Genomic DNA, 23,467 nt, shown 5'->3' on the forward strand with positions numbered 1-23,467 from the left:
ATAAAGGTAACAGGCAGACCTATGTAATTACACTTCTTGTTAGTAGTAGTTCTAATTTTCAGTGTAGACACTTGTAAAAGCTATACAAGCTATATAAATATTAGTCAATATAATTAAAATCCAGACTGGTTGAGGCTGGAAGGGACCTCTCCTGCTAAGCAAAATGTTGGAAGCATCTTTTAGAAATTATTTGAAAATGTCATACTACCATTTTAACTACTGTGTGGATAATTCTTACCAGGACACTTACAGAGCCTTTATTTTTGAAACACAAATGGGTCATGTAATTCTTTTTTTGCTCTTTAATTATTGAACATATCTTTGGCCCCCACTGCCAATCTAAAGACCATATTTGTTTCCTATATAAACCAACCAAATTAAATACCTTCCAGATCTTTGGATGAAACACAAATCTTATTTTCTCCTACAGGGGGTACATATGCATATAACTTTTTTAGATTGCAGCCAAACATTGTAATGTTACTATGGGGGGAAAAAAAAAAGCAGCAGTGCCCAGACGGAATTGAACAGCTGAGACGTACTGCTACTGAAATAACTTACTTTCTTGACAGATAGGAGCCTACTGCTACGTGGAGTGTTCAGCTTTAACACAGAAAGGACTGAAGACCGTTTTTGATGAAGCCATTATAGCCATTCTAACTCCAAAGAAACACACAGTGAAGAAGAGAATAGGCTCAAGATGCATAAACTGCTGTTTGATCACGTGAGAGACATTTGACAATGGCCAGGCTTACTGTGAAATTCTACTGATTTTAAATACAATGCATTAAGTACACAGAGAATTTGTTACAGGTTTGAAAGCTAAACCTACGATTCTGCCTTCTACAACCAGTGAAATCCAGAGGATTAAAATCAAACTCAACGAACTTGTAATAAGAAGCCACCACATCTGTTACAAGTATTTTATTCAGACTGGAAGGTACAGTCTCTCAGGGTTACACAGTCTAGAGGAAGCAAAAACTGCACCATGCTGAAACGGCAACTATGTGATTTTATTGAGTGGTGATGCTTGGCCTGAAATACTTTAACTGAATTTGGACAGTCTTCTGCTTTGACTATATATATATATATATCTTAAAAAAACCAACTTTTGCACAGTCTGTATGGAATCTGCACAAAAAAATACCTTGTCTCTCTTTGCTCCAGTTATCTGCTTTTGTATGTAATCTGCTTCCGGTTCCAGTGTATCCACAGAGGTGCAATAATCAGACCAGCCGTATAGCCAAAGGTAGCTCCGAGGGAACAGGAAATGGGCCATACCTGAGGGGAGAACGCAAGGTAAAAGCAGACAATGAGGAAAATGTCTGTGGCTTTTTGTACTTCATGAGCACAAAGTCTAGGTACTGAAAGACAGTAGTCTTATTCTACTTTAAAGCTGGATGTGCTTTCCTAAAAATGCCAAAAGCGTAACAATCATCTTCATGAACACTAAATGCTGTTGTACAGTTTTTAATTAATATGCATTAAAATGTAAGCAGGCTTCTGGCTATTGCGGACTTTAGTTTGATAGTCCAAAAACTATGTGAAAAAAACCCCTTAGAAGTATTTATATCCCCTGAAGCATTCAGCTGACCTAACTTCCTACTCTGCTGCATACATTTGGATACCTACAGACTTCTCAGCAATTTCTCCTTTCAATCTCTCATGGTGTTTTGAAACTTTCAGCTGTGCAGAGATGAACTAGTATTCAAATAAGGCCAGAGACTGAGATGGATAGAGGCTTGCTGGCTTTTTTTTTCTTGTAAAGTATGTAAAAGCATAAATTTCCCTCTGGCTAGCAGTAGGGAGGGAACATAAATTTGGAAGCTGACTGAACATCTTGCACCCAGATCATCAAACTTGTAGTAAGCCAGTTATGTCAAAGAGAGCTTTAATTATAACCTCTTATTTTCTATTGTAAGAACAGGAAGCCAACTCAATAGAGCCGACTCACTTTAACAAACCACTTGTACTGAACCAGAGTAGTAATGGAATTCTCCCCTGCCCTTTATTTTTTTAATTGGTATTGATTTGCAGGGAGGAGTGGCCAAACCAAGACTTAACCAGTCTGTCATCAGATCTAGCTTGTATTACCAGTCCACTACATACTGCATTTGATGAAAGTCTCAACTAAGTGGTGATTAAAATATTTATTGTAGAATAAACAGAATTCCCACGCCTCTTCAAAATTCTCCTTTGAATTTTTTTTTTTTTTTTGCAAGGACAGTTTTGCAGTTCCTGCTGTACTATGCATATTCCTAAACAAAGTACAGACTGGACTCTCCTATTCTTTTGTTTTTTAAATTAAGGGGGATATTTCCCCCCTCTGTAGTACTTGAGACTGAGAAATGCACTAGACAATAGAGGAAATATCCCAATCTCCAGCCTTCTTTTCTACTTCACTTTGACTTGCAATTCATGAGTATCAAATGAACTTACTCTTAACGGTCCTGGTTCCTCCTTTCATTCATTTTCCTAGCTCTGATTCTTCTCTTCATTATCACTTAAAAGAATATATTTATTCACATCCTTTGATCATGGGAATTTTAACTATGAATAAGAGTAATGTATTTTGTCCTCTGCTCTTTCATCTTCAATCTCCTCAGCTGTTTCATCTTCACATTCCTTAGCATTTACAGCTTTATATGTTATTTGGAGGTCTTAAGGAGTGTAGCAAAGATGACTATTAAACAAGGTGCCTTAGGTACTCTTTATTGACCTTGTTTCATTCTTTCATTTTCATACATTCTGTCTCTGCTGCTTGTTTTTGTTGCTGAGTATTTCAGCAGTTGCCTCTCAAGCCAAAGATTTGCTTGTTTTCATTCACTTACTGTGTGTTGTAGATCATCCACAAAAAGCCTTGAGAGGCTTTGGCATGGTAAGGTACTACACATATTCAAAACTCACATAAGTTTGTGGCCTTGGCTAAACTTATACTTCAGGTGGATCTTTTCAGCTTTTAAATGAAATGTAATTGTTTCTAGCATTTTGCATATTACACACGTCTAAAGGACAAAACAATAAAAAAGTCCCTGAAACCCTTCCGCTCACTCAGTAACATTCAGATGGAACACAAGTCATACTTTCTTACCCACTGATGAAGTCAAATACCACCCTAATATCCACAAAACTACGGACAACGGCTTCTTAACTTTTACATCAAGTTACTTCTTAACTTGCTTTTACATCAGATTTGCTGAGTGATCAATAATCAACCCTTCATGAAATTTTTACCTACATTAGGTGAATTTGTAGTTGCCTATTTGCTTTGCAGAAGTATAGGTAGATGATGGACTCTGAATTGATCATATTCCCCTAACTAGAGAGTGAATATCCCTGATGACCCAATGACCCTGTATATTGTGCTATTTTGTGTATAGTGGGTGATTATTGGTATGATTAAAAAGATATCTGATGATGTAGCCTCTTTCACCTGACTGAACTGCAACTTGGGACGTGGTTTTTCAATAGCTATGTAACTTTTAATATTAATTATGCCTCTGTCTTCTAAAACATTCAATTTTTGCTTTGGTTTTTAAAAACCAGTGTTACCTTACATAAGTTTCAAGCTCTCTCTTAACAGCTGAGTCTCTGACCTCTGAACACTCACGAATGGCAGGTAGCAAAGATAGGGAACAAAGGGAAGAAACCATAAAACACTCCATCTCCCCATCTATGAATAAGACAGAAAGAGACACCACCTCATCCCTTCTAGTGGCATGGAACAGAGGGGTACTAAGCCAGGCTCTTGTTCTTACTGTGCTGCTTGGACAGCCCAAAGTAGTTCTGAAGGCAGTTTGACTGGCCTTTTGAAAACTCCCTAAGCACAGCAGTTAAAAGCCTGGACTTACGAGCGTTGGTGTCCTTACGTTATTTTCTCTAACCCTCAAGACAGGGCAAAATCCACTAACAAACAGGTAATAATACCAGTTTTGCACCTTTTATTCTTGACTGATGGGTTTTAGGCTACATATAGCCCAATGCACCCATGGGTATATCTAAAGCAGCAAGTTGTCAAAGACAGATAAGATATGGCTCTTAAGCACATTGGCTGCACTAAAATAACACCACTTCCACATGCTTGTGACTGTATATGAAAATGGGTTGCTTTTTTCTGTGGAAGTGGGTTGCTTTAATTTGTATTAGCTGCTGGCCTCATTTTTCTGAGGCTCTCACTTTCTTCTGGACTTTTTTAAATGACTTTGACTTACTCGATTGGCCTGCTTTTGCCCTGTCTTTCATATTATCTCAAACTTGGTTTAATGTCCTTGACTTGGTATGAACTGCCTGTAAGTGATAAAAATCTAAGCAGCAAATATCTGTCTGCCTGTTCCAAGAGATTCCATTCTGCTTGCTTAAAATATGCAACTTGTAATACACCCCTCTTGTCCTCTGAGAACTTTTCAGCTCAGTTCCTCCTTACTTCATGCTCCCTTCTGCCTTGAGGAAGCTGACATATCCTACCCCAGTACTGATGTCACATCTGGGCTGGGTCAGCAGCAAGGGAATAAGTTAGGCCACATGGCCTAGCTGCACTTTTGTTGAGGGGAAAAAGGCTGATGTGGAGAGGAAAGTGTGGGGACTACAGGAGACAGAACAGAACATTTTTCATGAAACTGTCATGAAATGCCTTATCTGTCTCAGCAGCTGGGAAGCATCAGCTACCATTCTCACAGCCTAACACAAGAATCAGTTTACATATCAAATGCAGGATGAAAAGGGCAATTTTAACAACCTGTAGATGATTACTAGGAACCTGAACAGCAGCTTGGCAAAAACAAATCTTAAGAACAAAAAACACATTTTAAAGGATGGAGCATGAGCCAGTGGTTAATGCAAAATTATTCTGGCTTCTGCTATTAGCTTAAATTTTCTTTTTGCATTTTCATCTGGCAGCAGTGTTAGGACTTCACAGGGATTTCTTTAGTCTAGCTAAACAGACACTGCAGAACTGCAAGGTTTTTAGTATATATTAGAACTCATTTTAAGAATAATGACTCGAAATAGGAGTTGCCAACCTTTCAGGACACAAGTGAGCTTGTTTCCTCAGCACTCTTTAGAACACCTAAGATTCTATAACGTGAGAATGCTTAGCATATTGCATGGAAAGCAGAGCATGTTGCAGGATCTCAGCAAGGTATCTAGCTCTGTTGGACTGTGCATGTAGCTAGTTAAACCAGAATTCTGACTGCATGACAGTTCTGTCATCTATTACAGGTCTGTAACACGCATCCCATGCAAGGGGAATTACATAGACATTGATAAGAACATAAAGGCCAGATTCTTATAGATCAGAGGAGCAACACAATGTTTTTAAAGATACCATGAAGTAAGCAGCTGCCTGCTGGAACTTTCATTATACAAATGCAAATACAGTGGGGCAATCTACTGTACTTATTTGTTTTTAGTAAAATTAAGAGTGCTTTTCTCATATTCCTAAACACATTTTTTTTGTATGCTTACTGTTTCAAAAGACCCATTTGACTGTCAATTAGAAGGCTATGTAATTATTTTTGTTTCATTCTAAACTGAATAAATGAGCACAATTATTTTCCCTCCCTGTTTCTAATATGCCTTAAATTCCTAATTGTTTAGTCTGTACTGTCTTAAAAACTTCAGTACATGCCTTTAATCTGTTTTGGTTGCATGCACACGTTAACTACAAGTGTCTTATCACATTGTACAGAATGTGTGTGTTGACAAGCACACACCAAGAAGAAAGTGTGAGGTTTTTTTTCAGGCTGGCATTTGTAACTAGAAGTTGGTTTCATGGATTTGTGTTCTAAAGTTATAGCAAGCATAACTGCCTTTGATCTCACCATTAACGTTTACATTTAGAAAACACCTTATTAAATAAACAATGATAACCACACTAAAGTGGAACAAGCTTCTACCTCTGTTTAAAACAACTCCAACTGCATATTATCCCTTCTTCTCATATTAAGCAACTTCTCTTCTAACAAAACTTTCACAGTGAGTAGTAGATCCAAAGAGAAATACAAGAAGGAAACCCTCTGAGCTGTGTTAAGAACCAAAGTAGTGTGAAAGTTTACAGTCCCATTTCAGCTTACTTGAGTAAGCACCAAGAACTGTACCCAAGATTCTCCGGATGACTTTTCAGGCTACAAATGTCTGAGAGGTATCTAAGGCTAATATTTACAGTCATATTGGCTAAATTACATGGCAGTCAGTCAACTCAGGTGAGCTATATCAGCACTACCTATTATGTTTGCAGCATCCACCACGAAGTAGGAATACAGCAATTTTACTTCTACCTAATAATAACACTGTAAGCAGAATATTATTTCAAACTCACTTTTTACCACTAGTAACAGGTACTACAGCTCAAAATAATGCTACAAAAACCCCAGATGTTTGGGAGGGCATGCACACAACAAACCCAGAGACACGCTTTAAAAGTCTGTTATCAAACATGCAATAAACCCAGGAACTTCCCAGTGAGCTAAATCCAGTTGTTGTCAGTGACGAATGCTGTGTCTGGAATAGTAGTTCCACCACATATAAAGTGTGCTGATAAAGTTGTGATCTTTAACTATACCATCTTGTTCTGCAACTAACTTCCTAAGGCTGAGTAGAGAAAGGATGTGTCTAGTAACTCCTACATCATTCCCTTCTGCTTCAGTGGCAGTGTGCTTTAAGGTTCCACTTCTCAGTGACATGTGAGGCCAGGATCCTAATCACATGTGGTTATTAAAAGTACACCATCAACTTGAAACAGGCAATCTGGAAAAACCAAGCAACTGTAACAAAGGAAGTTATTTTCTATTTCTTTGTAGAACTGTCCTAGCTAACTGTAACCCTTACATACCCATTGTGCTTCAGCAGCCTAGAGGCAACTGGAGATGGATGTACAACTCTTTAAATTGTCTAGAATAGCCTTATTTAAATGATCACAATTAAGTGTTGCAAACTATTATAAAAATTGCTGAAGAATAAGATAACAATCTCAAAACACTGGCAAAATTAGTCTACCAGTCTAACTGAAACATGCCTGGAAGAACAAGTCTTGGAAAGTTTGTTGTTTTGGGTTTTCTTGTTTTTAATACAGAAATGTAACTATTATAGCGCCTAACCTGCATTCCTGTAAGACAGTTATCTTTACCTTTATCTAAGACAGGCTGAATTCTGCAGACCTACAACGAGGAACAACAGTAGACTAGGCCTCCCTGACCAACTGTTTTGCATAGTTACAGTTTTTTTCTTAAAGCTAGCAGAGGAGTAACACACATGGCATGTTTACAAGTTGCTTTAAGAAAACAACAGAATAATGAAAAACAATGAATCATAGGACACAAACTGACTTTCAGCAATATATTTAATACTTCTAACAGAAGTGCTTTATATATTTTTCCTTTCCATTCTCAAACATTATTCATATAATTAATGTTAGTTTATTTCTGAAACAATCTTCTGTTCCTGTTAAGTAATATTTACTTAGCATAAAAATTGTTGTATGCTTAAAAAAATGCAATTAACATTATTATTTTTAAGGGTAGAGAGGCACACTAATCTGAATATCCCCTGTATGCAGTATTTTTCAAACATAAACATGGAAAATAAAGTGAAGATTTTCTGAGACATCTGTATTTATCTCAGTTTTGTTGCATGTCACAAGAGGTATGTATAAAGAACCAACATGTTTCCTTTTGTTTTTAAATAACTCAGGATGAAGTAGCATTTGGGCTTTAGCCATTAGCACATGAACTGGAACTCTTGTTATGAAATTCATCATCAGGTTTACTCCATAGAGCCCTGAAGTACTTTCAAGTAAAAGCAAATTCTAGTGAAAGATGCATAGGACACTGACATCTGATTTTCTGACCAGGTAAGATCCAGGTAACAGTACAACAGACTTCTCAGCTTCTATTGATACATCTCAACCACGATGTAACGCAATAACTACCAGGTAATTTTTCAGTTCTTCTAGTAAGTTTGCAGGAAAATATGCCAGTCCCAATACAGACTGCCAAGGGCAGGGAAGCAGATTAGCAAAAAATGAAACCAATGTTACTTTTTCTTTGAAGGACACAAAGCGGCAAAGCGACAGCAGAAGAACTGCCCTACGTGTGAGTGTGGCAATTCAGCCAAGTATCTTACAGAATAGTGCAGACAGCTTTAGCTAATACTCTACCGGGATTCCAGCATTCTCACTGCTCCCCTCAACCTCTTGTTTGATTTAGGTGAGTGACTACAGACCATGTGCATTTGGAGCTATTTCTGTGAACAAACCAGACTTCACAGAAGCAGCTTTACAGTCTCCCCTTCCTGAATGATTTGTCAATTTAAAAGTTTACTGCAGACACTCTCAAACTGTCTACAGTTTAAAGTGTAGATACCAGATTTGATCAAGTGCTAAATCCTGATGAAGTGGAAAAAAGTGCCAATTCAAGTGCTTAACTTTTTGTGTGAACCTTGTGCCATACTATATTGTTCTAACAGAGCTAAATCAATAGCAATAGCATTTTTCCTCCAAACCTCACAGCACTTTTTTGTACCAGCTGGATATTACGTGGTTTTGACAACTTTTGGCATTCCAGGGCTACTAATAGAGCCCAAGGGCAGCAGCAACAACCCTTCGGTTTGCTTTATCACGTGATATTTCTCAGTTATTGCTGATCCATCCCGTTCTTGTAGTACCAATTTCACCTTGTCTGTGACAGTCCCCCAATAATGAATTGTCTGAAGTTATAGGTAACAATGCAGCTGTGTTTCCATCACCTGTTACACCACAAATACTAACTATAATCAATACCAACATCAGAACCAGATTTTGCAATAAGCAGGCTTAAAGGCCTCAACACTGCTTTCTAAATAGTAATACCACTTCAGTCTTGCCCGAGTAGTAAGATTTAAAACACATTTTCTGCTTTAAAGCAGAACCATTTCTACTACAGATCAAAAAAAAAAATTGTTAACAGCACAAAGGCTAAAATACAAAAAGGAAAACAATCACTAATGAAACCTCTTTTTATCTCAAAAGCTGGTCTTGAGTTCAAAGACTAAGCTGTTCCATTTGAGTCCATTTTTGGATAGGAAAAGGGTAAATCCAAAACTGTAATCCTCAGGCTCTCTGTTTTTAGGCTAATATGAGAAACAGCTGATGTCAGAAGCTTAATACTTTACTCATGCAGATGTCTAGAATTAATTTGGTTTTGACTGGGTTTGATTACTTTTAAGTCTACATTAAGATCTACATGATTTCTTTCAGACCTCGCTTGGGACTTAATCTGAGAGTCAGAAACTCTCCCCTGCTAACTTTGGTATTAGGAGTATGTCAGATATGAGGGTGGAGATGGTGAAGGAAAAGGGAAATTGCAGACACACAGGGAGCACTGGGGAGCATTCATACCAGAAACAGCCAGTGACAAGTTTGGGTATCTGAAGTTTCTGCAAACACTATGCGGTTCTGAGGAGTCAGTATCTTTTTACATGTTTAAGTGTATATTACAGAGCTAAATTTTCAGTCATGTTTGGCTTTTATTGATTTGGAAGAGTTTTCAAACAGAAAAAGTTTTCAGACCATTATCAAACTTCTGCCTTCCACTATAGGAAGATGTGAGGATGGGCAAAACGTTAAAAATTAACTCTACCTGAAGTATCTGTCTTCAGCTATTAGCGTCTTTGTTTTGTTAATCAGTCCCCTGACTTCATGTGATATGAGCTTTCCTCATATCACTGCTGCATAAAAGGTGAAGTTTTTATACACAGCATATTAGCAAAGTCTGAGATTTTAGGAATAAAACAAAACCTGCCAGATGTGACACACTGCTTTAAAATCCCACCTGAGCAAGGAAAAAGTGCTTGCCTTTCACTGGGACAGGGAAGTGTGTATGGCTTGGCAAGAGGATAGGAGATTGTATTTCAATGAATCCCTTGATTTTTGGGTTACATTCATGTCTGTCAACAATTAATTAGTACCAACACACACCTACGTCAGACTGATGATAAAACATCTTGCAAGAGTAAAACCAAGTGTTTTCAGGGAAGAAAACCCCAGATTTTTACCCAAAATATTAACCTACTCCTCCACTATTTCTGAAATACAAATTTTAATGTCTCATTACACTACTGCAATAGAAGACTAATGGCAAAAAAGCAGGCTGTGAGCTACTTAGGGAAGACAAATTGTAATTGCAGCTGTAAGCCACAACATCTCTACAATATCACAGAGGAAAGTGTGCTGCCTGTTACACTGATTTCTGGAAGAAACCTCCGAAATCATCTGCTTACAAACAGGCCTGGTAGACACTACTCAGCTAAGAGTGTATGAGTTTGGTAACCAGATGAAAAAAAATATCCAGTGAGCACATCTAAGAAGAAGTACTAGTACCATCATTTTATGGCAATTGCAGACTTCAGTTATATTTAATTGAATCATGTCTTCATGCCAAAAACACGGTAAGAAAATAGCATAAACATTTGAATTTATAAAAATAGAATCTGCAATGCCAACTTCACATTTTTCTTGTTCAACTACAAAGCTACTGTCTGCCTTCCTTTGAAATCAGAAGTGTTTAGTACAGTGCTTTGGCTACATCATTTTCATAAATCGATCCAAATCCATTGAAAATACCTTCTGTTAAGTGCTGTTATGGGAGACAGAGGGGAGCTAAAACACAAGGAAAGCATCCTTCTTTCCCTACCCATGAGCAATAAAAGCTACTAGCCTGAAGGCAAGCTTGAAGCCATCTTCACCATTTCACATTTCTCCTCCAGCTTGTCTAGCTTCTTCTTATCCAAGTCCTTAGAGCTCTATTTCTTTATAAAGTTTGCATGCAACAGACACTCACAAGTCTGTAACAAAGAATTTACTTAAACTGGAAGTAAAAATAACATATTTTACTTCCTTACACCCTAAGCACAGATGCTTCCAAAGAGTTCACATAACTTTGCAGAAACAGCTTATGACTAAGTCCAATACACCTACCTGTACAGCTTCAGAGCAATTTTGTGTAGCGTGCATCTCCAGAAAATTAGTATTTTGTACATTTCTGATAAGGGTGTACATACTAACCTGCCAAGGCCGATCCCAATCAAGAGGAATAGGAAAGGCTCCAAACCAAGCTCCAAGTATACTGCACACAGAAGTAATCTGTAGACTGCTTTCCCAGATGGACATAGCTCTGTAAAAAGTGTGTTAAAAGTTTTCAACAACAGCAAAAGTTATCATGGCAGAGAGTTAGATCAGATTTCTCCCAAAACTTTTGAGGCTATAAACAGAAATAAAAATTCACATATTTGATAAATAGCATGCAGGTTTTTTCTAAAACATACAAACTATAGGTAAAATCTAAGTTGCAAATTTTAGCTATAATTACAATCTTTTTATACCACACTTTCAGGAATTTTTTTTTTCTTGAGATGTTTACTGCAAAAGCTAATTTATTTTACCTGGAAACACTCCTATTGAGCTTGAAACACTGCTAGACTGAGCAAATAAATCTACCTCAATAACTGTGTGCATTGCAGGGAGAGGCAGACATGAAAGGGTACTGTAGGACTGCACAGAAAAGCACAAGCACAGTCACAAAGGATTCTGTGGTGCAGACATATTTGATGACTATGACAATTTGAAATTTAAAATAGAAGCTCACTATGAGAATATTTCAAAACAAGTTTCCATCAACTGAAAAGAAACACTGCAAGTAAATGCAACTGCACATTGGAGCCAGGGCATCCAAGTTCAAGTACACTGGCTGCAGGATAAATTTTTTGCACACTAAAGAACTCTTACACTACCAATCATGGCACGTATTATAAGAGACATTGAACTACTTCAGCTCTCAGTTTATAGCCTTCTACCAGTACTGATTTCAAAAGTTTTTGGAAAGCTGGATTTCTGTTAAACAGATGAGCACTTGCTACCATCAGTGTACCAACGGATCGCTCTGCTTTGCTCAGGCCACAAACATTTGGGTACTTGGTACCAATTAAGAAATGAGCAACAGAAGATCAGAACACCATAGGTACAGTTCCAAGAGAGGAGAACCAGGCTAGAATCCCTGCTCCAAATCACTACCGTTCGAGATCTGAGATTTAAGTTTGATACATCTCAGATTATAAATATACACCTAGCTTCAGCTAACAGAGGAAAAATATGTGCATTTTTATGGCTTGAAGACTAGATTCATAGTAAACTCTGAACTTTGCATGTGCTGTTGAGGTTGTGTGATATGAACACTTGGTTTTGAAGAGAATAAAATTTCTGACTTTACTTCTGACTACACACTGCTGCATTTGATATTGGCTAAACAGCTCACAAGTTTAAAGCAAATGTTTTTCAATGTTTGCAAAAAAAGGTCCTGCAGACTACAATACTGACAGTGCAAGGCTGACATTCTGAGCAGAACTCTTTCTTCTGCAATAACACAATCCCTTTAACTTAGAACACTCCAACTCACAATTCTACCAGTTTGAGATTTTTTTTCTTGAAGAGAAAAGTCCTGATGTACCTGTAAAACTGTTTAGGAGTCTGCACAAAGAAAATTGTTGTGAATTATTTTCAGAAGCTGAATAATTGAGCAGAGCTGCTAGGCAGAATGAGGAAGAGAACATTCACTACAGCCTTAAAGCAGCGAAAGGGACAACAGAATACACCAAGGACTAACCGAGGTACAGTTATACCTCACCAGACATCTTGTGTGTGTAGCAGATTCACCAGAGAGTGCTGTACCATATGGAGGTATCAGAGTCCAAAAGCAAAACAACAGAATTAGCAAGGCACAGTGCCCAAGTGAAAAACAGCCATTGGCAGTTTGGCAACTATTTCAGCTGCTAATTGAACCACTCTGCAGCATGGACTGGCTACCCAAAGACAACCTGACTTGTCCTCCAGCATTATCCTGAAGGAGCAATGCTTCCATTACTCACTTTTCTCCATGGAATGACAGCTATTGGGATTTTTGCAGGTATTCTTTAAACCGCCACATAAACTCCTCATTTGCATGAGGCTAACAACTGCAGCAATGTTTATAAACTTTGTATTTTCTAGGTTTCTTTCATTTTAAACTATGAATAACTAAGATACACCTGCAGACAAACTAGCAGTATTTAAGATAATAAATGAACACTAGTGGCAGAAAGGTCTTTTGAAGCCTAAAGTAACTATTTAACCCCTTTAAATAATACAATACATTCAGTTCAGCTTTAAATAATGTTTGAATTAAGACATTAGCTGACATAAAATAATCTACTGAGACAGCTCCTTCATAGACAAGATTTGGAATTCTTGGCTGCAGCAGGACTAAATACTAAGCAGCCCTTGGTGTGTGATGATGCCCACATTTACAAGGGACATTTCAAGTCTGTAAGAGTGTGCAGTTCACAAACAAAGTGACAGAAGAGGCATAATGAAAACTGGAAGGAGCCCTAACACCATGGTTTTATACTATTTTTTGGCAATATCCAAATAAAAATCTCATCTACCCTGGTGACACCTTATAATTGCTATTATACCAGAAATTTCAACACCATTTCTCAGAGCAGTGATTTGAAATAAACAGTCTCCAAAAGAACCAAAATAAAAAAAGGCCACTGAAAACTGATTTCTTAAAGACTTTTATGCAGGAGGCTATTTCAGCTAAGAAACACTATTTAAATAATAACCACGTGCTGCCACTAATGCTGATAACCCTTTCTGTAGCTTTCAGTTCCCTCTAATTGCTCGCAGAGCACATGACAGCATATGGTCAGTATCATGACACTGACATCAGCCACAAGTCTAGATGGCAGAATAAGGAGTCCAGAAGTGCTGGCATGGGCCCAGCCCTTTCCAAATGCAGAATTAGTGAAAAGGGCCCTATTTATAGCCACCTAAGAATGGAAGGGTTTGTGATGTAGAATATACGGACTTACTTTTCTCACACATTCTATGTGCACATAGGCTTTAGGTTACTTAAGTCTAAATTGCACTCAGGTGCTTTTAAAACACATTCTTTTCTCATATTAAGCTATACACTTAATCAGACTTTCAAGCTTACTCTTCCAGTGCAACTCAATTCCCTAAACTCTACTTACAAGGCAAGTAGCTCTGTTGATTTTACCCCACCATCCTTTTCTTCCATTTAACCAGTCCCACCTCATTCCACATGGCTCAGTTAGAGACAGCCTTTTAATACATCATGTCTACACTCATCTCATGCCCAGACATAAGAGGTTCCAACTTCATGAGGTCAAATGAAAAGACACAGGATTATTTTTAAATGAGCAGCCTGCTACAATCCATTAAAAAAATTGCTACAATATTTCTTAATAGTCTATATTCACTCAAATGTAAACAAACATGATTAATAATAGACATTTTACTCTAATAATGTCACATGGCTCACTAGTATGAAGTACTTACAAGTCCTCACAGCAAAAAGTGTCAAAACAAGACAACTGTTTCCTATGCAAAAATTGTGCTGAAACAGCATTAAGATCTAAACTAGGGAAAAAAGAAATTGACAGGCATGCAAAATCTACCTGGCACAGACTGATATTGTCAAACATCTGTTACTTCAATTCAGCTGTTATTTCCTGTTGTAAAACCTCCCAAGATGACTAAGGGAATCAGCAATGATATATTCTGGCTAAACAACTCCTTGCTTTTATTACACTCTATTTAATCCTTCCACTGAAAAAAACTGTGTAAATTACTTGAACAAGGACTCAAGATATTTTTCATTAAGTTGACAACTGAGATAAACCAGAATTCAATACGTGAAGCTGGTATTAAAGTCTAGCTTTGTCCTTGTTCTACAGAAGTGCAAACCAAAAATAATTCCATAGGTCAGCAGCATAATACAACTTTTCACTTTCTTTTGAGATGAGACTTCACCATTACAAACTATTAAAAGGGAATGAATACTAAAATCTTATTCAATCTCAAGCATATGTGAAGCCTGCTTCAGTGTCCCAGTCTTTCAACCATGCTATTATTTATGGAATGAAAAAAGGCAGAAGAAATGGAAATCTTCTGAAAAATACATTATCCTTGATACATGCTAATACATGATAATGCCATGGCTGCCACTGGAGGTGAAAAATGTGGTTAGAAGGCTCATTTTACTTTAAACACACTCCTGAAAAAATTAATGCTTGAAAACTCTGACACCAAAACCAGCTTTCTTTGTAATTGGAAAAAGAGCATGGGTTAAGATGACATACTTAAGAACACAGTAATTATGTATAATTTTCCACATTATATTCAAGTTTAAAACAGTGCTTGTTTTGGCTTCCTATTCCTACTTTAAAAGTTGTATTTATGAAGGTACTATTGAATCATGTGCAAGATTCTCCATGCACAGCTCAGTGTCAGGTCTCCCCTTTATTTGACAACCATCATGTAGGACTGCACAATGTTTTTACTCCAGTGGAATATGTGTTGGAAACTTTACTTCCTTCAAACACATACAAAGTGAGATTTAGCATCTGGACACCAAAAATAAAAAGCCATTTTTCTGAAACAGTGTCTTCAAATAAATCTTTCTTTGTCAGAGAAGCTTTCATATGTCTGTAATCACAAATACAAAAACCATCCATCATTCAGGAAGTTTCCTTTTCTTTACAAAAAATTCCATTAGATATTGTTGACATCAATTCTGTCCATTTCTATTCAGGGAAATATCAGAAACTTTAGATTAGAACTCACCCGTTTTTACTAAATACCCGTATCCATGCCTGTATGTTTGGTCCCAGCAAACACAAGCACTGTAAAGTAGTAAAGGTAGACAGGAGAACTGCAAACAAAAATGTCTCAGTCACTGACCTACAAAAAACCAGAATATTACAAAATTAAGTGAGGTGGTTGCTAGTGTTCTAAGAGTTCCAAGATTTAGGAAGAAAAAAGCCCCTCTAAGTCAACTTGTGAAAGTGTGTGCTTTCTTAAACCTCATGCAGAAAAATAATTTATTTTCTTCTTACTCTGTAGAATAGTAAAGGAAGCTGGAAACAGTTCTGCTGTTGCCTCAAGAGTGAAATGTGGTAATATTTTGAAATGCCTGACACCTGTAACATTTTGTAAAACCACAGGTGTACCTCACATAGATCGCTACTTCTAAATTGAAGTATGCTTGGATATTTACTTCATTATTCCATTTATTTTTCCAGTTTGGTGTTATGATAGCAACCATGAAACCAAACTACATGATGCTATTATTAGTCAGTAACTTAGTCTATCTCTCAAAAACCAGGTTGCTTCGTACTTTTTTTTAAACTTTCATAAAAGTTAAAACACTAATATCAAAAGGATGGAAGATATGCAAGACAGGTGGTTTAGAATCTTATGGGGAAAATGACTAAATGAAACTCCAAAAAATGTTTGTGCCCTTATGTTTACCATAAATTGTTTGTAACTGTCTTACAATTTTTACTTACAGCAGTCTTGTTTAAGAGCTGGCTTCCAAAACAAAAAACTGAACAAGCCAACAAAAAAAATACCACCAACAAGAGAAAGCTAAAACAGCCACCCTTCATCCCCCAGCTAGGAGCTTATCCCTTAACTTCCAGTGTACCAGAAAATACACAAGTACTTATACCAACATCTGCAAGGAGAGCTGCCCCTTAGAATGTTTAGAGAAAGAGAGGGTCTTCTGACTTACTCTATGAGAGGTGCTCCATAAAGAACAATAATCGCATGAAATAGTATGCAAGACATGAAAAAGTATATACAGCATTTTAGAAATCTGGATATCTAAAAAAGAGCAACGAAATATCAGAATCATGTTTCAAAACAGAACATAAGTAACACTCACAGTCTATATCTTATCAACAGCACTGTACTCTACTTCTTTAATTTCAGCTACAGCACAATATAATAGCATGGCATATTTCAAAACAGTTTTCCATATATTAATACTTTAAATAATTAATTTTAAAAGATCGCACTCCATCTAAAATTTTTTTCATGCACCCCATTAAACAGGGCAAACATACAAAAAATATAACCAGAAATGACAAGATAAAGAGAAGTCATTTTATTAGATATTTTTACATTTCTGTTTTACATCTGACTGTCATGTCCATTCATTAAAAGGCAACTCTCACAAAAAGTGAAAAAATATTTCAAAGCAAGAAAACATACAATATAAAAAACCCCTGCAACATAGAAAATCAAAATTACATTAACTAAAACTATATTTTGAACTTGGCATCTTAAATTCACTGCATCTTGCCTGGCTCAGCAGGTCAGGAGTGCAAGACTATCCACCTGATTTCAAAGCTCTGGGGTACTCCCCCACTGCTGGGCAAGTCGTGTGCTGCTCCAAAATCATTCTGTTCGAAAGTATTTCATTGGGATTCATACCTTCAACGCTCCCTGTTGCAAACTGTCACTACAAAAAGTTTCTCCCAACTTCAGATTCTTCTGTATGCAGATTTCATCACACAAGGAAATCCAGCCATTTTAATATTTTCCATATGATTTTTTTAAAATTGTTTAAATGTAATGTAGTATCTCTTTTATGTCTCAAATTCTGAAAATATTTTTTTCCTTTAAAGTCATCACACGAAAAACGTGTGATAACATTTCTTCTTGGTATATCCACTTATCAAGATGAGTCAGGCCTGGACTACAAAATGAGTTCTGTGCCATTTCATTTTACCAGGTTTTGCCAACATACAAATTCTTGGGACTGCAAACAACACTGTATTGACACGAAAACGGAAAGCATAGAATCATTCACCTGAACAGGTTATTTACAGGTAGAGAAAGTTTAACATCATGAAAATACTGAAAAATTTGTTTCAAAAGGTGCTACACTCAACTCACTCATGGAAAATGAGAATTCACCACCAAAAATTGTTTTCTTTCTCATGTGATTATTTCAGAGAATTTGCTTCCCCTCTGTATTGTCTGGTAGCAATTTAAAATTAAAAAAAATCTTACCTTGTGAGCAAAGGAACTTCTCTTAGGAGACTGACTTGGTTTAAGGACTAAGTGCAAGATTATATTAAGGGTAGCAACAGAAACAGAACAAACACACAGCCACGTGAGGTGCGTTCCCAGGACGCTGAATCCGTCCAGGAAGAAAGCGGGGCCAACCGCGGCCAGGACGATGGACACTGCGCAGAGCAGGTTGGCAGCCAGGAGCCTCCTGATTTCCGCCCCTCTCATGGTGTCCGGGCAGCGGCCACCTGCAACACACCGAGTCCCGCCCCGTCACCGACGCACGGCAGCAGCGCCGCAGGGCAGCATCTTCCCCAGCCGCGCGGCGCAGGGCAGAGCTCTGAGCGCAGGCCGGGGGCGAAGGTGCGGATTTTGGGGCAGGAGAAGAGCGCTCGCTGAAAAAAAACAAATCCCGCGCGGGCCGCAGGCGCCCCTCCCGCCCCTCACCGCGGAGCGCGCGGCGCCGGCCGGCAGCGGAAGGCGGCGGGGCCCGACCGACGGCACCTCCGGGGCGGTGCCGGAAGCGGCGGCGGCTGCGGAGGGGCCGCCATGGTGTGCGACAAGTGTGAGTACGGGGGTGTGGGGGCCCTGCCCGACCTGCCGGACCCTGCCCTGCCCTGCCCTGCCCTGCCCGTGGGGGTCCCGGGCTGCCCCGAGCGGAGCAGCAGCCGCGGGTCCTGGGCTGCTCAGGGCGGGCCGCGGGTGGCGGCTCCCGGCAGGGCCCTGAGTGAGCTGTCATTCTCCCCTGTGTGAGTTGTCATTCTCCGCCTGTGGAGCGTATTAATACACATAGTTTAAATGATTCTGTCCTCTATCAGCAGTAGCGTGAGCAGCAGGAACGGGAAAGTGATTGTCCCCCCTGAACTCGGCACTGCTGAGGCCGCATCTCGAGTGCTGTGTTCAGTTCTTGGCCCCTCACTACAAAAAAAGACCTGTGGAGCAGGTCCCAGGAAGGGCAGCGGAGCTGGGGAAGTGTCTGGAGCGCAGAGTCTGATGAGGAGCGGCCGAGGGTGCTGTGGTTGTTTAGTCCGGAGAGGAGGAGGCTCAGAGATGGCCTTACTGCTCTCTGCAGCTCCCTGAAGGGAGGGCGGAGCCAGGCGGGGGTCGGCCTCTTCTCCCGGGTAACCAGCGACGGGACAAGAGGATGTAGTCTTAAACTGGGATGGGAAGGCTTAGGTTGGACATTCAGAAGAATTTCGTCCTGGAGAGGGAGATTACACATTGGAATGGGCTGCCCAGGGAGGCGGTGGAGTCACCGTCCCTGGAGGTGCTTAAGGAAAGCCTGGATGTGGCACTCAGTGCCATGGTCTAGTTACATGGAGGTGATTGGTCACGGGTGGGACTCGATGATCTCTGAGGTCTGTTCCAACCTAACTGATTCTGTGCTTCTGAATCTTTTTCCTTTGTAATGTTTCCTTATGTAGGCGAGAAGAAGCTTGGGACGGTGATCACTCCCGATACATGGAAAGATGGTGCAAGAAACACTACAGGTAACCTCAGGAAGGTTTAACAACTTGGTTTTGAGGTATTGTAAAGCCAGTTGGGCACCCGAGCTATGTCACCATCTTAAGGCCAAAACTTTATATTATTAATCAGGTTAAATATTAACTTGTGTACTTTCCCTCCCATGCTGATTTAATGCATTGGGAATTTATTTGTCCAGGACTCTTCAGTGTTGAACTTGTCTGTTTTGTTTTTTGGGTTTTTTTCCTTCTTGTATGCGAGGACAATACACAAGAGTATTTAAAGGCAGTATAAAGTGTTCTGTTATCCTGTCCCCTAATGCTGTGCTGAGTGTTTTATGTCTCTCTGTAACTTTATTTGCATATGTGTAAAAGTTGTAAACAAAGATTTTTAAAGTATGCTTGGAACTGGGAGATTTATTCAGTTATTGATTTATTCTTTTTTGTAGAAAGCGGTGGTCGCAAATTAAATGAAAACAAGGCGTTGACCTCAAAGAAGGCAAGGTTAGTATTGAACGCTGATTTTGGCTAAGAACATTGGTTAGCAAACTAACTGAGGCCTGTTTCCTGCATACCTGGGCAACTACTCCAGACTTGTCCAAAACACACTTAGTAAATAATAACTGTGGGGATTATGGTATTTGATTTGTCAGTACAAATGCATCCATCCATATTTCATGGGTGCTTTCTGCTCAATCTTAGAGTCTGGGCAAGTATTTTATTGCAGTTCTCCCTGGAATTGCTAGGATTTGATGCTTTTATAGGAGAGAAGCCGAGAAATGCTTATTTTCTGTGCTAATATTGTCAGGATAATCTCTTGAGTATTTCCTTCATGTCTGAGGGACTTTCTGTTTGCAAGGGGGCAAAATGCTGCTGGAAGGTGTTTAAGTTCAAAGTCATGTAGTATCTTAATAAAAATACACATTTTTAGTTCTGCTTTCATGAAGTTTTTGTCTGTGATGGAAGAAATGTTTCTTAATGGGGAAAGTGGGAGCTTTTCTGCATACTTTGTGCAGCCTATTAGAAATAATTCTTATGTGTCCCTTTTCTAAATAACAGTTTTTGCTCGAGTTTCTGACTGCACCCTCTGGCTTGGACTTTCTAGGATGAGGCAGAAAAAATACTTCATTTCAAGGTGTATAAATAAAATACTCTTCCTTTTTCTCAGATTTGATCCTTATGGAAAGAACAAATTTGCAATATGTCGCATTTGTAAGAGTTCTGTCCATCAGCCAGGGTCCCACTATTGTCAAGGATGTGCCTATAAAAAAGGTGAGTTTCACTTAGTGCCAAAATACCCCAGTTTGGCTTGAAACCAGAGAGGAAGTACAACACCTGAATTTGTAATTAGGAAGAGAAGGCTAAGATGAGATTTAATTTCTGTCTTCAGCTACTAATAGGACGGCACGGGGAACATGGAGTCAGACCCTTCTGAGGTACACAGTAATAGATTAAGAAATAGTGTACACAGGTTAGAATGTGGAAAATTCTAATTACATAAAAGGAAAGCAATTTTTCAGTGTGGGAGTGATCAAATATTCTAGTAACAGAGGTTGTAGAATCTTTACAGGAGGTATTCAGAGCATGACTTGAACAGTCCTGAGCCAGCCTTATCCAAGTTGGCTGTTTTACTGGAGACTGAAGGAGATTCTTTTAAACCTTTGTAATTCTGTAATTCTGCTTCTTTTAGAATGTTTGTGGTATCTAAATCAGTAGATTTGGAAAAATAACTCTAAACTTAATCTTGGCAATTGCATAGAGAACTGTCATCTAACAGGTTTGATTTTCCTTAATTTAAAAAATCCCAGGTCTTGTAAAACTCAATTGCTTGTTGCAGTCCCTCATCTGCTCACTTCTCTCTTCTCCCCTTTTTATAACAGCTAAATCTAAAATTCCTGGGTGGGGAAAAAGCATCATGATTTAAGGCCAAGGAATCATTATAGCACATAAGGTGAACTGATTTTTAGATGTAGAGCTACAGCTAACCAGTAGTAAGCTTTGTTTATGAAATTAATTGTTCAATAAATACGTCCTGTGTCACTAAGCCAGTGGTTTAGCAGCCTGCTGTAGGAATGTTGCCTGCTAGGTGCTCACCAGATGGCTGAATCCCAAGTGGTAGAACCTTGTTCTCTTTCTTAAATTTGTGGCTGGCTTGGGTGGGCTTCGGGATTTGATCTTTGTCTGCTTGTGTATCCTTCCAGGTTGAACCTGTCTTCTTCATAAAATTAAGACCTTTCTAAGTGCTTTAGGTTGTAGCTCTAACCATCAAAGATGTAATTGGGGCATATTTCTCGAAGCAAATGCAGTCATACAGCTTAGTGCTTCAGCTGTTGCATATCTCCAAAATTGGGAGGCAGTCTTAAGTTAATTACTCCTCAGTTTAGACTTGAAGTCAATATTTAGTGGGCTGAATTTTGGTCTCCAGAGTAAATCATGTGGCATGTTCCCTGCTGTTCTCTTCCCTAATGGACTGCTAGATACGTGTCCAGGCGTGGTGTCAGTATATGAAAGCACATGATTTGGAGAGAGCAGGAGTGGATGCCACTTGACATTTTTTGTCTGCTGGTCAATGTTTGTGTAAATTGAGAAGTGGTCCTACCGGATAAAAGATTTAGCACCTTTCTGCTTTGGAAAGGGGGGGACAGATTGAGACAACCCACTCCTCTGCCAAACTTGTGTACGTTTTGGTGCTCTGGTCTTTTGACTTGACACTCCTAGAGTTTAGGACAAAGTCCTTTGGGACATCAGTGTTCACTTCTCAAGTATTCTTGCTCCATAAATACCTTAATTCTGTGAAAACGTGTTCTAAACTTTCTTAGTTGCCTGAAGCCCCCCACCTGTTAATGCCCCATTTAGCAGTCAGTTTGTTGGTGACTGTATTTTCTTAGTCCTGCTACTTCCTGTCCACCTCATGCCTCATTTGGCTACAGGACTTTAAACGATTAACAATACACCATTTTTACCTGTTTGTCAGATGTGAGCCTCTCCTGGCTCTCTTCGGGCATTCCAGCAAATTACAGAGGCTTCAGGCAGTATCGTGAATCATAATGCTCTCAAAATAGAGCTTATGTTCTAAAGTGGAAGCATTACACATATGCTGCAGATACTAATTTGTATTAGGAGTTACAATGTTACTTCTAAGTTCATAGTATCTTTTGAGAACATGCACAGATAAGATTGTCAGTGAGAGCCCATTTGAACAATTTTTTTTTAAAAGATCTTTACAAAAACAGCAACTGTTTTTGAAGAAAGACTTTAATGATTTTAAAATAATTTACACACTTTTTGTGTGCTTATAGGCATCTGCTCCATGTGTGGCAAGAAGGTCTTGGATACGAAGAACTACAAGCAAACTTCTGTCTAATTGTACTGGCTAGTCTTTTTATGAACTTTAGCTTCTGTGTCTTTGTACAGTAACTTTTCTCTAAAATCATTTGTGAATAGTGCTTTCTGGAAGATAGTACATTTACTTGGAATGAGAGGTAAAGACAGCCTGATTATTTGCCTAAAATGTACATAATATTGGATTATTGTTGGTTTAGCACTAATATTAGCTGGTATTTAAAGGTGATGGCTTTCAGCAACTGATACAGTTCAACAGGAATGAGAAGATCCTGGTGGATAGGTTGAAACAATGTTACCATCAGAACACAGATCTTTGAGATGTATACTCTTTTTTTTTGCCTATCACAAGTCTTTTGCTTATCTTACGGTAATGTTTTGTAGATGTATAAAATATGAGCTTGCATCACCTCATTAAAGTATCTTCATTTAGTTCCGTGCCTATAAGTATTTATAATTATTCTCTTCCCAAACTAGTACATCCTTGCTCTTCAGATTTGAAAGCAATTGTCCTGTTGTATTTTGTTTCTGCCTACAGTATGGTTGGTTAAATCACAAATTGTTAAGCTACTGAAATCTGGTGTGTTGCCCTGCCAGTTCTTTCTTTGGCATTGTCGTGGTTTAGCCCCAGCCAGCAACCAAGCCCCATGGAGCTGCTCACTCACTCCCCCACCATCAGGATTGGGGAGAGAATTGGAAGGGTAAAAGTTTGAAAGTCATGGGATAAAGACAGTTTAATAGGGAAAGCAAAACAAGGAAGAAATTCATTGCTTCC

The 23,467-nt window shown here is 38.7% G+C and overlaps 3 protein-coding genes across 3 annotated transcripts in view; 2 read left to right on the forward strand and 1 right to left on the reverse strand.

Annotated features, from left to right (window-relative positions):
- The window catches only part of RHOQ (ras homolog family member Q), a 22,189-nt gene extending 16,634 nt beyond the window's left edge, over window positions 1-5,555 (forward strand). The window contains exon 5 of the mRNA XM_082302885.1: window positions 573-5,555. Within this exon, the coding sequence (XP_082159011.1) occupies window positions 573-728 (156 nt within the window). The 3' untranslated portion in view covers window positions 729-5,555. The remainder of the gene's footprint in view (window positions 1-572) is intronic.
- PIGF (phosphatidylinositol glycan anchor biosynthesis class F) lies at window positions 1,148-18,367 on the reverse strand. Its single transcript, XM_082302884.1, has 6 exons — window positions 18,335-18,367; window positions 17,888-18,135; window positions 16,602-16,693; window positions 15,653-15,769; window positions 11,036-11,144; window positions 1,148-1,281 (listed from the first exon to the last, which is right to left on the reverse strand). Exons 2-6 carry the CDS (start codon window positions 18,113-18,115, stop codon window positions 1,168-1,170), a joined length of 660 nt encoding a protein of 219 aa, XP_082159010.1. The 5' UTR covers window positions 18,116-18,135; window positions 18,335-18,367; the 3' UTR covers window positions 1,148-1,167.
- Window positions 18,368-18,390: 23 nt separating this feature from the next.
- Window positions 18,391-23,132, forward strand: CRIPT (CXXC repeat containing interactor of PDZ3 domain). The gene is made up of 5 exons (XM_082302886.1): window positions 18,391-18,452; window positions 19,312-19,377; window positions 19,800-19,854; window positions 20,519-20,622; window positions 22,650-23,132. Exons 1-5 carry the CDS (start codon window positions 18,437-18,439, stop codon window positions 22,712-22,714), a joined length of 306 nt encoding a protein of 101 aa, XP_082159012.1. The 5' UTR covers window positions 18,391-18,436; the 3' UTR covers window positions 22,715-23,132.
- The last annotated feature ends 335 nt before the right edge of the window (window positions 23,133-23,467 follow it).

This window comes from Coloeus monedula (assembly GCF_965178545.1).
Source record: "Coloeus monedula genome assembly, chromosome: 2".
NCBI classification, from domain to species: domain Eukaryota; kingdom Metazoa; phylum Chordata; class Aves; order Passeriformes; family Corvidae; genus Coloeus; species Coloeus monedula.

Coding starts and splice junctions, on each gene's coding strand:
- PIGF (XM_082302884.1), bottom strand. CDS start 18,115: ATGAGAGGGGCGGAAATCAGGAGGCTCCTGGCTGCCAACCTGCTCTGC. Junction 15,770..16,601: donor TATGGAGCACCTCTCATAGA/GTAAGTCAGAAG, acceptor GGTTTTTTGTAG/GTCAGTGACTGAGACATTTT. Junction 11,145..15,652: donor CGGGTATTTAGTAAAAACGG/GTGAGTTCTAAT, acceptor CACTTTTTACAG/AGCTATGTCCATCTGGGAAA.
- CRIPT (XM_082302886.1), top strand. Junction 19,378..19,799: donor TGGTGCAAGAAACACTACAG/GTAACCTCAGGA, acceptor TCTTTTTTGTAG/AAAGCGGTGGTCGCAAATTA. Junction 19,855..20,518: donor TTGACCTCAAAGAAGGCAAG/GTTAGTATTGAA, acceptor CCTTTTTCTCAG/ATTTGATCCTTATGGAAAGA.